The sequence below is a fragment of the Mustelus asterias genome, chromosome 9 (assembly GCF_964213995.1).
Source record: "Mustelus asterias chromosome 9, sMusAst1.hap1.1, whole genome shotgun sequence".
In the NCBI taxonomy this organism is placed as follows: Eukaryota; Metazoa; Chordata; class Chondrichthyes; order Carcharhiniformes; family Triakidae; genus Mustelus; species Mustelus asterias.
Window position 1 is genome coordinate 27149830 of NC_135809.1, and position 14032 is coordinate 27163861.

The 14032-nt window shown below is 38.1% G+C and overlaps 1 protein-coding gene across 4 annotated transcripts in view; it reads left to right on the forward strand.

The window, feature by feature from the left end:
* Positions 1-14032, forward strand: part of cttnbp2 (cortactin binding protein 2) — a 170527-nt gene that overhangs the window by 84750 nt on the left and 71745 nt on the right. For 3 of the 4 annotated variants that reach the window (XM_078219863.1, XM_078219861.1, XM_078219862.1), the window contains 2 exons: positions 1961-3731; positions 6217-6420. In XM_078219863.1, the coding sequence (XP_078075989.1) occupies positions 1961-3731; positions 6217-6420 (1975 nt within the window). The remainder of the gene's footprint in view (positions 1-1960; positions 3732-6216; positions 6421-14032) is intronic. The other variant, XM_078219864.1, reaches the window with a different exon arrangement.

A 14032-nucleotide genomic window follows, 5' to 3' on the forward strand; every position in this document is an offset into this window, starting at 1 on the left:
ATTGATCACATGCCACAGTTTCACTGAAATGCTGGGCATTCTCCTAATATAGTAACATTTATTTCTCAGCGCCATCATCAGAAGCTTATTAACTGGTCATTTACCTCCTTGCTATTTTTGTTAGATTTTGTTCTGCTGTGTCCTGATTCATTGACTGATCCAGTTCCATTCAATAATAATCTCTGCTCTCAATTCTGTAAACATTAATTTTACATGGATTTTTACGGATTAAATTTGAATAGAATGTGTGTGGTTTACGTTTTTATTGAATGTTTCAAAAACTTCCGAAGACTTTGCCAGTAATCCCCTGCTAGCAGCATTTATAAATTAGCCGAGCTATAGTTTGGAATGTTCTCCATTTATATTATGGAGTTATGAAACTATTCCACAGTAATTATTTCCCCATCTGTAATTGTGTTGAATTAAGCACTTAAAAGAATACTTCTTTATCTTAAAAACTATAGCTAAGATTCCGTCTTCTACACACCCTTAAACATGTGCACGTATTTTATTTCTGCCCCTCTTAATATCCCACTTCTAGATTAAGTACAATTTAGATTGGTATTAGATCTACCTCTTTAATATTCTACTCAGTAATAACATGATGTGTTATGTCCATTAATTAATTTAGCCTCGCAAGAACTCCAGTCTCTTGGAGATAGGATATCTCTATTTTTGCAAAATAGAAAACTGCAGAGCAACAGAATGCAACTGAAATTAGAGTACAATCTGGTCAAATCATCTCCACAAAATATCAAAACAGTTACGTCATTCCAATGTGGATTTGATGTAAAGTTTTTTGGCAGCAATATACCAGCAGTTGAAAGTTTAATTGGACATATTGTTGCTGCCACTATTCTTGATCTTTGAGCATGGCTGTGTTTTATTTATTTATTTTTTGGTGCATGTTTATTGAGTGAATGCACTTAATAGATTTCCCTTTATGGCTAAGGTATTAAATAATCAGGGCACTTCTCACAGGCTCCTGCAGCTAATATCTTACAATCAAAAATTATACAATTAAATTTTATTGGCCCGTATTCTTTAGACATAGGATCTGTGGCACAAATCGGGCTATTTGATCCAACCAGTCAATGCTGGTGTTCATGCTCCATTCGAGCCTCTTTGCATCTTTCTCAGTTAAAAGTGAATCCGTTTCCGATGTAAATCTACCATCTTTCCCACAAGAGGAAACGTTCTCTTTGAGGGGGCATTGTGTCTTGGAGATCAAACCAGTGGATCTAGGCAAAAGATTTCGGGAGGGGAAAAAGGGAAACATTTTTACAAACGTTCTATGTAAATATATGAAGTTTCATTTATTTAAATAATATAATCTTATCTGTCGGTGTGCACCACCTGTACAAAATCAAGCTAGATTCAAGCAGAATCTGCAAACATCTGAACACTTGCAGTGGGAAATTAATAAGATACAATATTTACATCAAAACCTGAAATTTTATGGTTAGTAAATGAAAGATTAATCTTTTCCTCATGTGTCCATCTTCACTAAGTCCTCAAACTTTTTAAAATCAAAAGTGCCATAGTTACTCTAAGTTGCAAGCATGCTTGTTCATTATTTTGAACCTGCAATGTAACACCAATAATTTGCTCATGAAAAGAAAACAGTATGAAAACAGTATCACCTTTTGAACCATGTTTAATATGTAAATTGCTGGTCATAGTATGGCACAGTCAATCCTTATAACAAATACCTATCAATCTTTGTCTTTGTCCTGTTCCATTGAACCACCCAACATACTTGATGTTGAATCCAAAGTTCATCGATTAAAGATACCTCATACAGTAACAGTGACTCTTAAACAACCTATAACAAAAATATAGATAATAGACACGACAGAGAGCCAATAAATTGGATAGATAAACTTTAAAGCCTATTAGTGTAAATTCCCCACAGGTAAAGTTTCTTGGATGCTAATTAGTTGTTATGAACTCTTTGCAGGTGGAGTTTGAGAAATCTCAATTAAAGCAACTTGAAGCAGAGAATAAAAAGTTGTCCATGCAGTTTGATGAAGAACGAATGAAAAATAAACAACTTGTAATGATGCTGGTGAAAGAGTGCAAACAGCTTGCTGGCAAAGTAGTAGATGAGAGCCAGACACTAGCAGAGATCACCAAGACTCTCGATGAAGAGCAAAAGAAGAGCAGTCAATTGGAGGAGGAATTGATGGCTGAGAAAAAGAAAAGTCTACAGATGGAGGCAAAAATGGAAAAACAACTCTCGGAGTTTGACATTGAAAGGGAACAGCTGCGTGCCAAACTTAACCGTGAGGAAAACCGTACCAAAGATTTGAGATTAGAAGTTGAGAGTTTCAAGAAAATGATTGAGCTTAATTGTACAAAAGAAGATGGAACAACTTCATTGACCAGTAATTTAAATAAAGACGTGACTATTGGATATGGTACGCATACTATGTTGTCCGTTGCTTCCCAAACTGAAACTTTTGTTGATATTGCCAGTGAAAATAATACTAAGAAGCCAACCTTAACAGTACCTGTTAAACCCTCTACCGTTAATCCGCTATCAGTGGGAGGCACAAAACTGAACATGTCTAACAATACAGCATTAGTAAAACCAATTGGTGATAAACTGCTAGCAACAATTAATTCAGAAGAGATTATATCCACAACACAAGCCAAAGTTGTTCCTTCCAGTTTGGAGAATGGACCATCAGTCAGCACCAGTCCTGCTGCTTTGTCTGGGGCATTGCCACACTTGGTGGGCAGTACATCCCTTCTGCTAAGCAATACCGTAGTTCCCTCTCCTCCTTCAGGAACATCATCGCCATGCTCTTCACCAGGAGCAACTATGCAGAGTTTAAGCTCACCAAGTACTTGCACAACTTTGCAGCCAGGATTGAGCCCAAGGATTCAAGCTGCTCGATTTAAGTTTCAAGCACAAACTGTGGACCAGGAAAAGCATGCCAGTGTTGCAACGGGGCCCCCATCACGGGATTTATCTCCCACCAACCGAGATAATTCTCCTGCCAAACAGCTGGCTCGGAACACTGTCAGCCAGGTTCTTTCAAGATTTACAGGTCCACCAAGCATAGTAAAGCCACCTTGTACAAACAGTACATCTCCATTTGGCACCGAAAACCGAAATCTTACTGTTAGTAATTTAAAACCTGGATTGGCACATCCAGCACCAGGTGAGGGGTCATCTTATCCACAGGTTGTCGGTAAAATTACCAGTTCTTTGAGTGTCTCCCCTGCTGGATTAAAATCTCCCACGGGTGCAAGAGTTGATCGAGGAAATCCACCACCTATTCCTCCCAAAAAGCCAGGATTGTCACAGACGCCATCTTCTCCTCATCCACCATTAAAGGTTTTTATGGATGGGAGTCGTTCCCCAACTGTTGGGTTTAATACTCGGCTTGAAGGTAGAACCATGACCTCGTCCTCTTCCAGTCCACATCCAGGAATTAAAGGAACTAATGAGGAGATTCTTGCCAAGACAGCATTGCCACAATTGCCACCCAAGCCAGTGGTGGACATAGCATCTGCTGGCTGTGCTGTCCCTGCCGTGGCTGCATCTCAGGTGGGTGCTCAGCCTTCCTTATCCCCAGAGCTGAACCAAACAGCATGTTCAGAATGTTCCCTCATCATCACCACCATCGCCTCTCGCACCTCCATTGACCTTGCTAGTACAACCAAAAGAACCTCATCCACTAGACCATGTGACACAGACAATCTGCTGATCACATCATCAGGTAAAGGGATTGGAATACTATCTCAATTCTTCCTTCCACTACAACAAATCTGAGGATAAATGCAAAATGTCTTTTCTTTCAAGATATTGACTTAGTTTGTTCACCCATAGTTTAAAACAAGGCAAAAAAAAAATCAATCCAGTTGAAACACAAGTTAAAATATTGTTCAAATCAAAACAAGTTTTTTTAAAATTTGGTTAATTTTAGGTGTTCAGATAAATGCAATAATATTATGAACAATTCTGAAATGCCATATACATTATGTGCATAGTTTTCCCCCAAATTAATATCTTTTTGCTCTTATTTATTAAAGACCTTGAGTGAATGTTGAAGTGTTTCCACATTTACTTATATTATCTCATATTTCACTTTGACCATAAATTTGCTAAGTATTCATCTCAAAAGAGTGTCATCTTCATGAATAAGTATTTGAAAAATCCACAGCACAATAGCATAAATGTAAACAACCGGCTTAATTTCTTCATGCACGATGCCTTCTAGATCCTGAGTAACATTTTAAAACACTGTCAAGAGGCTGTGCCGCTTAAAGAAGACCATTCATCTGTGCCTCAGTGGACTAATGATCCACCTCCAGCAGAGACCTCCATTCTCCAGTGGAAGAACCTGCCAACCTTGAGCCATGCCAATTGATACTCGAATACAACAGGGATTCAATAATGTGGAAAATGGGGATTCAGATCTTTCGAATTTTGTTTTTTTAAATGATCTCACATTTTCAGCTGAAGATTTGGAATTTTATATAAATGTTTTTCCATTTCATTTTTTAAAAAAAGATTCAATTTCCTGTTGCACTAGCCTCGTTGAAAAATACTTGATTAGTGTCCATGTTATGATTGTATTATATCCAATCTTATTTGGCGTTAGGGATAAAGAAAAACAATGACTTATTGGATCTTAAATTAACCAGCTCTATCACTTGCTGAGCAGTTGTATTTCTATCCCTGAGACCTTGTGATCAGTGCATGTCATGCAGTGGCTTAAGAAGCTTCAGCTTAGTAACTCAAAATTTGGTAGCCCACGCAGCTCCTAACTGTTTGCATTATAAATGACACTGAATGTAAAATTGCATTACCTTTTTGTCTCTTTATGCTATTGAGCACTAACACTATCATACATGTATTCTAACCGATCAACCATATGCATTAGCTGTTTGCATTAACCCTTTGCATACCGAGTTTATTTTACACTTGCTGAACATGCTTTCCTTTCTCGTGCACAAATTGAAAAATAATAGGATGATCGTGAAGAAGATGGATCTCTTAAAATACTGAATGTACTGTATCTGAGTCGTGTTAAAATCCAAAAATGCTGTTTAATGATCATGAAATCCAGGTACGCGAAGGGTTGCAAATAAAAATTGCACTTGTTGCAACCTGCCTTCCTTCACCTAGTTGCTTTATTTGTATTAACAATCTGTCATTGCTTTTTGGACATGATCAATTTTAATGACCATTTGAAGAATGTGTGATGGGGTTAGTTGAAAACAATTTCCTTTTTGTTTTGCAGCCTTCTATTCAAGGGAGGGTACACAAAGCCTTCCGTATATTCTGCAATAAGCTTCACTCATTTAGCAAACTTGCCTCCAAATCACCAACAGATTAATGGTGTGAAATAAATGTCTAACTAAATACTCAGATAATGGTATAATAATATTAATACTGGTGTGCTATTAATCTTTTTATGTGAGCACTTCCAAGTACTATTTGTAAATACAATGACTGCATTGACGATCCAGTACAAGACCTTAGAATTGTATACCACAATTTTTACAATAAATATCCTGTTTTTTTACAGTATGCATTTTGCTATTGATTAGATTTTTAAATTATTAAAATATGTACATAATTTTCAGAATGATTGCTTCTGAGTATACTGTTAACACATTAACCAAGTTTACCATTAAGTGTTCCTGTATGTACCATGTCATTATATGTTTTTAATAGCATTTTCTTTATTTCAATTCTAAAAAGCCAGTCACCTAAATCAAAGCAATAACATTTCAATCCACTTTCGCCCCTATAAAGAAATGTATTGTTAAATAATATGGCATTTTTGGTTTGAAAGAAAATGTGAAATAATTAAACGTAACAGTTGCTATGACCTTTGTACTTTTCCCCATAGAAGCAATTGAAGGAAGATTTCTAGAATAGATCTTTATAAAATTATTTTGGATAATATAATTTTCATTCCAAACTCTCCTATTTAAAATGTTCAAATTATTAACATACAATTAAAATATACACTAATTTCAATAATGCCAGTGTGTTGCAAAATATTATATTTTAAAATAAAATGTTGATTTATTTTTCAAAAAAAAGAAGTCTTATCAAATAAATAAAAATGCTGTGACTCTGATCACGAATTGTAACATAGTTTGTCCTTTTACACCTCTGTGTTGTGGTCTATGTGCATGCAAACAAATTTTATTCACTTCCCCCTATAAATTTTTCACTTTAACTCACAGGCAGGTCTCCCTCCCTAATTCCTTCGTTAATGTCTGGTGGTCCTGTCCCCCTGGGTGGCAGGTCCACTCTGCTTCACCAAGCTGCTGCCCAGGGAAATGTCACTTTATTGTCAATGCTGCTAAATGAAGATGGAATTGATATTAATCATCCTGATGAGGAAGGTTCGTCTGCCTTGTATTCTGCTGCTATAAATGGATACACAGGTAAATGTATTTTTTTATGATTACTAGTGATGAACTTTAAAATTTACTTGGCATTACTGCACTATTAAAATAACATCTTCAAACGTGTTTCTAGTTTTGGGGTGTGCAATTTCATTAACTATGAAGTATATTTAAATATTATCTGAACAGATTTAAGCATAGTTTGTGATGCAAATGCCTACTTTGATCAGCTTTTTCCTCTTGTGAATTGCTATATCAGCTCATACTGGAAGTGATCTTTTGTGGTATTATACATAGCAGACTATTACTTTCTTGTATTTTGTCTCGACCATTATAATTGTTCCTCTTGCCCAAAAAAAGCTTCCATCAATCAGATTGAATGATGCACCTCCTTTGTCATTAGGATAATTAATCTGTTACAAAAATAAGCACATTTTGGGCGTTTTTCAATTCCCCCTTGTTTTGGATAGGCAGGTTATATCTCTCTTGGCATCACACCCATTGATTTGATGCTTATGCAGCTCAGAAGCATGGGTGTATTAAGTAACAATGGGACATCTCATTTGTACTTAGCACTTGTTGTAGAAACAACATATCTACAGGCAGGCATTGTTGATGTTGTGAATGGTTAAAGTAACCTTTGGTTCAATGATCTGAGAGGTTACAAGGTCTCTACAACACTATGACAGACCAAACCTGTTCCAGTTTCGTTGGGGGAAGAATGACTGTACAGCAGGCATGGTCTGAAACCTCAGGTCATCAGGAACAAGAAGATTTTGGTCTTTTTGCAAGGGGAAAAAGTGTTTAAACAAATGGGAAATGATTAATGTTGATTTTAAACCCCAAAGACTATAAAGTATTTCTAATGAATAGCAGAATTTAACCATTTTGAATAGTTCACGGAAACTTTGAACAAGAGCATCAAAGTAACAAATAAAATAAGCTTGCCAGTAGATTACAGTATAATTGCTACATATACAGTCTTTTAAGTATGTTTCTTGTGCCTGAAGTAAAGGAACGATTAGACATTCTGTTATTTCTAAGTAAATGTTACTTAATTATTGTCTGGAAGTGTCATGTTGACATGGAGACCGCCCTGGAAATAATTAGCATGTCACTTAGGGCCAGGGCATGTTGGGTGCATCTTAGTTTATTGTGGGCAAAGAAAGGTATGCAGGCAGATTGTGTGTGCGTGCGTGTGCGTGCGTGTGAGCGATGGGCCATAGGTGCAGCATGTGCACATGAAGTCCCCACACTCGTAAGCACATTATTCGATTTGTTTTTCAGACAAGGCATTACAGGTGTTTACTGATCCAAATGTTATATTCGCTTAAAAAGACTCCATTCAGCAAGCTTCTCCCATCAGGTTCTGACAGATGCATCAAGCATTATTCTACACATAATGAACATATCAGGTGCAAGCCAAATATAAAACGCTCAACTAACTAAACAGATTATGATAACGAGTACTTCACTGAGGGAAAGTCAATGTGATTGTAATGTTTGCAATAGAATTGATGTGCAAGGTTAAAATCTCAGTTTCTGCTGTACCCCAGAATCTGAATTTTTGAATGATCATTTGCTATTTGTTCATTTTTCAGACACCATTAATTATCGTAAGTTCTACTAGCTGTTTTCCCCAGTTAAATCATTCGCACGCCACTTAAACACAACGGGCAGCATGGTGGCACAGTGGTTAGCACTGCTGCCTTACGACACCAGGGACCCAAGTTCAATTCCTGGCTCAAGTCACGGCCTGTGCGGAGTCTGCACGTTCTCCCTGTGTCTGCATGGGTTTCCTCCCACAGTCTGAAAGACGTGCTCCCTCAGTGTACCCGAACAGGCACCAGAGCGTGGAGACAAGAGGATTTTCACAGTAACTTCATTGCAGTTTTAATGTACGCCTACTTGTGACATTAGTAAATAAACTTTAAAATTTAACATTCTTTTGAAAAAAAGCACAGAAAAAAATGTTAAATTTAAAGTAGTTTTCTGCAACTGATCGTTGTGGCAGAAATTCCTCTATCAAAAATTGTCAGAATATATTAGAACTTCCTGTTAATTGTAAACATGCGCATTTACTTTTATGTTCTAAGTGGCAAATTGTGAAAACCTGTCCCAATGTTTCTAAATAAAATAGCATTTTGGGGACAATTGTTTTTGAAATGCGTATTTGCAGTAACAGTACTATTCACGTAAGTTTCTAGTGGCAGGTCCCATGACCGGTTAAATATGTTTATGTTATATGCCAATGGTGTCATAGCTGGGGTGAGAGACTTCAGCCATCTAGTGTCAGAACTTACAATTGCATTGCGAAGTCCACATAACAAAATCGAATGAACACAACACGACAAATAGGTGTAGGAGTGGACTGCATGACCCATCCATCCTGTTCTGCCATTTTCAGTGCGATCATGTCTGTTTTTGGGCTTCAACTCCATTTTCCCACCTGCTCCCCATTTCCCTTAATTCCCTGTGAGACCAAAAATCTGTCTATCCCAGCCATAAATGTATTCAGCGACAGAGCATCAATAATAACCCTGTGAGGTAAGGAATTCCAAAGCTTCGCAACCCTTTGAGTGAAGTAATTTCCCCCCATTGTCAGTAAATGAATGGAATGTTGATGTAGCAATATCTATGTGAATCTCAACATGAAAGCCTGACTGTGAACTATAAGAGACAGTAAGCTGTGAGACAATAAATGCCTGGCCACACTACAATTTTGATATATAAATTGCAAGGTCCTTTATTGGAGGATAGTTGAAATCAGAAGCATGAATGCAATACAATATGTGATGATAATGATGACATTCAGTATTGAAAGTATGAAAAGTGTAAAAGAACAGCCAGACCGAACAGCCAACAAAACATATTGATCTTTAAAAACTCCCGCATGTACGATCAATTCTGCCATAGTTTCTTCTAAGATGTGCAAAAAGACAGATAATGGCCTGAAAAACAGGAACATGGGAGCACAAGTAGGCCATTCATGCCTGATCACCTACTTCTCTACGCCATTTGTTCCCACTATCCCCATATTCCTTGATGTTGATAGTATCCAGAAATGTCTTGAACATGCTCAATGATTGAGCTTTCCACAGCCCTCTGCAGCAGAGAATTCCAAAGATGCTTTCAACACCTGCGTACTAGCTTTTACTGACTCATGAATAAGGGCACCTAGGTCTCTTTGGGCATCAACATTTCCCAACCTCTCACCATTTAAGAAATGTGCCTTTGTTTTCCATAGTAAGAAGTTTAACAACACCAGGTTAAAGTCCAACAGGTTTATTTGGTAGCAAAAGCCACACAAGCTTTTGGAGCCTTAAGCCCCTTCTTCAGGTGAGTGGGAATTCTGTTCACAAACAGGGCATATAAAGACACAGACTCAATTTACATGAATAATGGTTGGAATGCGAATACTTACAGCTAATCAAGTCTTTAAGATACAAACAATGTGAGTGGAGAGAGCATCAAGACAGGCTAAAGAGATGTGTATTGTCTCCAGACAGGACAGCCAGTGAGACTGCAGGTCCAGGCAAGCTGTGGGGATTACAAATAGTGTGACATGAACCCAATATCCCGGTTGAGGCCATCCTCATGTGCGCGGAACTTGGCTATCAGTTTCTGCTCAGCGACTCTGCGCTGTCATGTGTTGTGAAGGCCATGTGTTCTAATTATGTTTTCCATACCAGAGTAGATAACTTTACACTTATTGACAATATATTCCATCTGCCATATTCTTGCCCATTCATTTAGTTTGTCCAAATCCCCTTGAGGCCTCCTTGCAATCTCCTCACAACTCACATTCCTTCCTAGTTTTGTGTCTTCAGCAAATTTTGAAATGTTACATTTGGTCCCCACATCCAAATCTTTTATTTAGATTGTGAACAGCTGTGGCCTAGCACTGATCCTTGCAGTACCTCACCAGTAACAGCCTGCCTACCTGAGAATGACTCATTTATTCCTACTCTGTTGTCTGTCTGTTAACCAATTCTCAATCCATAGCCATATATTTCCCCCAATCCCATGTGTTCTAATAATGTTTACTAACCTCTTGTGTGGGACTTCATCAAAAGCCTTCTGAAAATCCAAATCTATCACATGCACTGGTTGTCCTCTGTCTATGCTACAAGTAACAAAAAACTCAAACATGATTTTCCTTTCAGAAATCCATGTTGACTGTGAATCAAATCAGTATTTACTAAGTGTCCAGTTATCCTTTAAAATAGATTCTAACATTTCCCCTACTACTGATGTCAAAAATTGACTATAGTTCTCAGTTTTCTCTCTCCCTCTCTTCTTAGATAGTGGGAATAAATGGGTGTTTTTCCGGTTGGAGGAAGGTAACTAGTGGCGTGCCGCAGGGATCGGTACTCGGGCCGCAACTGTTTACCATTTATATAGATGATCTGGAGGAGGGGACGGAGTGTAGGGTAACGAAGTTTGCAGACGACACAAAGATAAGTGGAAAAGTGAATCGTGTGGAGGACGGAGAAGATCTGCAGAGAGATTTGGACAGGCTGAGTGAGTGGGCGAAGATATGGCAAATGGAGTATAACGTTGATAAATGCGAGGTTATACACTGGAGGAAATAATAACAAATGGGATTACTATCTCAATGGAAACAAATTAAAACATGCTACCGTGCAAAGGGACCTGGGGGTCCTTGTGCATGAGACGCAAAAGCCCAGTCTGCAGGTACAACAGGTGATCAAGAAGGCAAATGGGATGTTGGCCTATATCGCGAGGGGGATAGAATATAAAAGCAGGGATGTCTTGATGCACCTGTACAGGGCATTGGTGAGGCCGCAGCTGGAATACTGTGTGCAGTATTGGTCCCCTTATATGAGGAGGGATATATTGGCATTGGAGGGAGTGCAGAGAAGGTTCACCAGGTTGATACCGGAGATGAGGGGTTTGGATTATGAGGAGAGGCTGAGGAGATTGGGTTTGTACTCGTTGGAGTTTAGAAGGATGAGGGGGGATCTTATGGAGACTTATAAGATAATGCGGGGGCTGGATAGGGTGGAGGCGGAGAGATTCTTTCCACTTAGTAAGGAAGTTAAAACTAGAGGGCACAGCCTCAAAATAAAGGGGGGTCGGTTTAAGACAGAGTTGAGGAGGAACTTCTCCCAGAGGGTGGTGAATCTCTGGAATTCTCTGCCCACTGAGGTGGTGGAGGCTACCTCGCTGAATATGTTTAAAGCGCGGATGGATGGATTCCTGATCGGTAAGGGAATTAAGGGTTATGGGGATCAGGCGGGTAAGTGGTACTGATCCACGTCAGATCAGCCATGATCTTACTGAATGACGGGGCAGGCTCGAGGGGCTAGATGGCCTACTCCTGCTCCTATTTCTTATGTTCTTATGTTCTTATTACATTACCCTATATTCCAGTCCACAGAAACCTTTCCAGAATCTATAGAATTTTGAAAGATAACCAATGCATTCACTATCTCTATAGACGCCTCCTTCAACAATCTGGGATGTGGCTCATGTCGTCCAGGGGATTTATCGACCTACAATCTAAATGATTTTTCACGTACAACCTCTTTATTAATACTAATTTATTTCAGTTCCTCATGAGACCCCTGGTTCCTTAGTATTTCTGGGAGATTTCCTGTACCTTCCTCCGTGAAGACAGACGCAAAATAATTGATTAGTTTCTCCACCATTTCCCTATTCTCCATTAAAGATTTTCTCATCTCTGCCTGTAATGGACTCACATTTGTCCTTGCTAATCTATTAATTTTCACATACTTAAAGAAGCTTTTACAGTCCGCCTTTATGTTACTCGTTAGCTTGCATTCATATTCTATTTTCCCTTTCTTTTCAGTTTCTTGATTATTCTTTGCTGGATTCGAAATTGTTCCCAATCCTCATGTTCACCACAGTTTCTGGTAACCTTGTATGCCATTTCCTTTGATATAATGCAACCTTTAGATTCTTTTGTTAGCCGCACTTGATTCTTTTGTTAGGTTTTTGTGTCCTAAAGGAATGTATGTTTGTTATAGGCTATTTAACACGTCTTTAACTGCTAGCCATTACCTGTCTACCATCAAATCTTTTAACGTATTTTCCCAATCATCATAGCCAACTTGCCCCACATACCTTCATAGTTTCCTTTATTAAGATTTAGAACTCTACTCTCACAATGAATTATATCACTTTCAAACAAATGTAGAATATTATGGTCACTATTTCCTAATGACTCCTTTTCAGCAAGGTTATTAATGAATTCTTATTACACAATAAATTTAAAATAGCCTGATCCCTAGTTGGTTCCTCAACATACTGTCCCAGAAACCTATCTTAAACATACTGCAGGAACTCATCCTCCACATCATTAGTGCTAATTAGGTTACCCTACATGTAAATTGAAGGGACCCATTATCACTGTATTACCCATGTTACATTTGTGATTAATTTCACTCCAACATCTTTATGGAAGAAGCATTGTATAATTTAAAGCAGAGCTGGAAATTACATTGTTGGGTGGTGTACGTGCCTGATCATCTTGTTGATTTGTAATCAGATTTTGTTCTTGGTATGTGTTGACTGTGTGCTTGTGATCTGTGTTGATTGTGTCTGTGATCTTTCTTAATTGGTTCTTTTAATATTTTGAGAAGAATTACCTTGACACCTTAATTAGCACCCAAAATTATGTAGGGCTTTGTAGCCTTTGATTATTTATATTTTTCAGTTAATAGAGGATTTTTTAAAGCCCTGATTATCAGTGCAGCAAACATATGTATATAACATGGATCAATTTTGACATAGGCACAAATGAATGCCCATATTTACTATTTTGTTCACTTAACAAAGTCTAATTAAATCAGGTTTTTAAACTTGAGGCTAATTTCCTAGCTTAATAATAAAAAAAGCTGGTTGTGAAATCTGACTGATTTGCTCATGTACACTCTCTAGCTAATCACCTCACTTGATGGGAACTGAATGGAGATGATTATTATCAAGTGGTCTGGTTAGCAAAGAGAATGGGCATTAATATAGGATAATAGGCAACATTTTTGTAATGTGTTCAGCAGACCAAAAATTGCACCATACAATCTTAAGTTGCCAGTATCACTGCACAATTGCTGTCGTCCTCCTTATCTGCTAATGGTAATAATAAATCTTCCAAGTAGATTTTATGATGGAATGGGGACTTCAAGCTTAGCATAAAGAATGTATTTCAGAACTGTCACCTTTTCCAACATGAAGCATGTTACAGCATTCATCCTTACAGTACTGGATGACTGCCAAGGCTGAAGCTTCCTACTGATTATATTGTCTCATAGTATAATGACCTTTATTAGAATTCAGCTATATCACTTAACTGCAGCAGAACATTGAATTCTGAAGCATGCTCCCAACTTGATTCCAGCTGGAAGTGATGTGCGATTCCCTCAGGCAGATGCCCCTCCCAACTTTGGTGCAATGCCAAACTAAACTTTATAGAGTTACATAGCAGGAGGAAGCTCCAGGATACATTTGAAACTTGACCGGGATTTTCTCAATGCATTGAGCATGAATACCTGTGTCTTAGAGCATCCTAAAATGTATAGGCCGAGAGGGGAGAGTATTCGCCTGGATATGAATTCAATTCGGAGGTATGAAGAAGGAGAAGCAAATAAGTTTGAAAACAGCACCT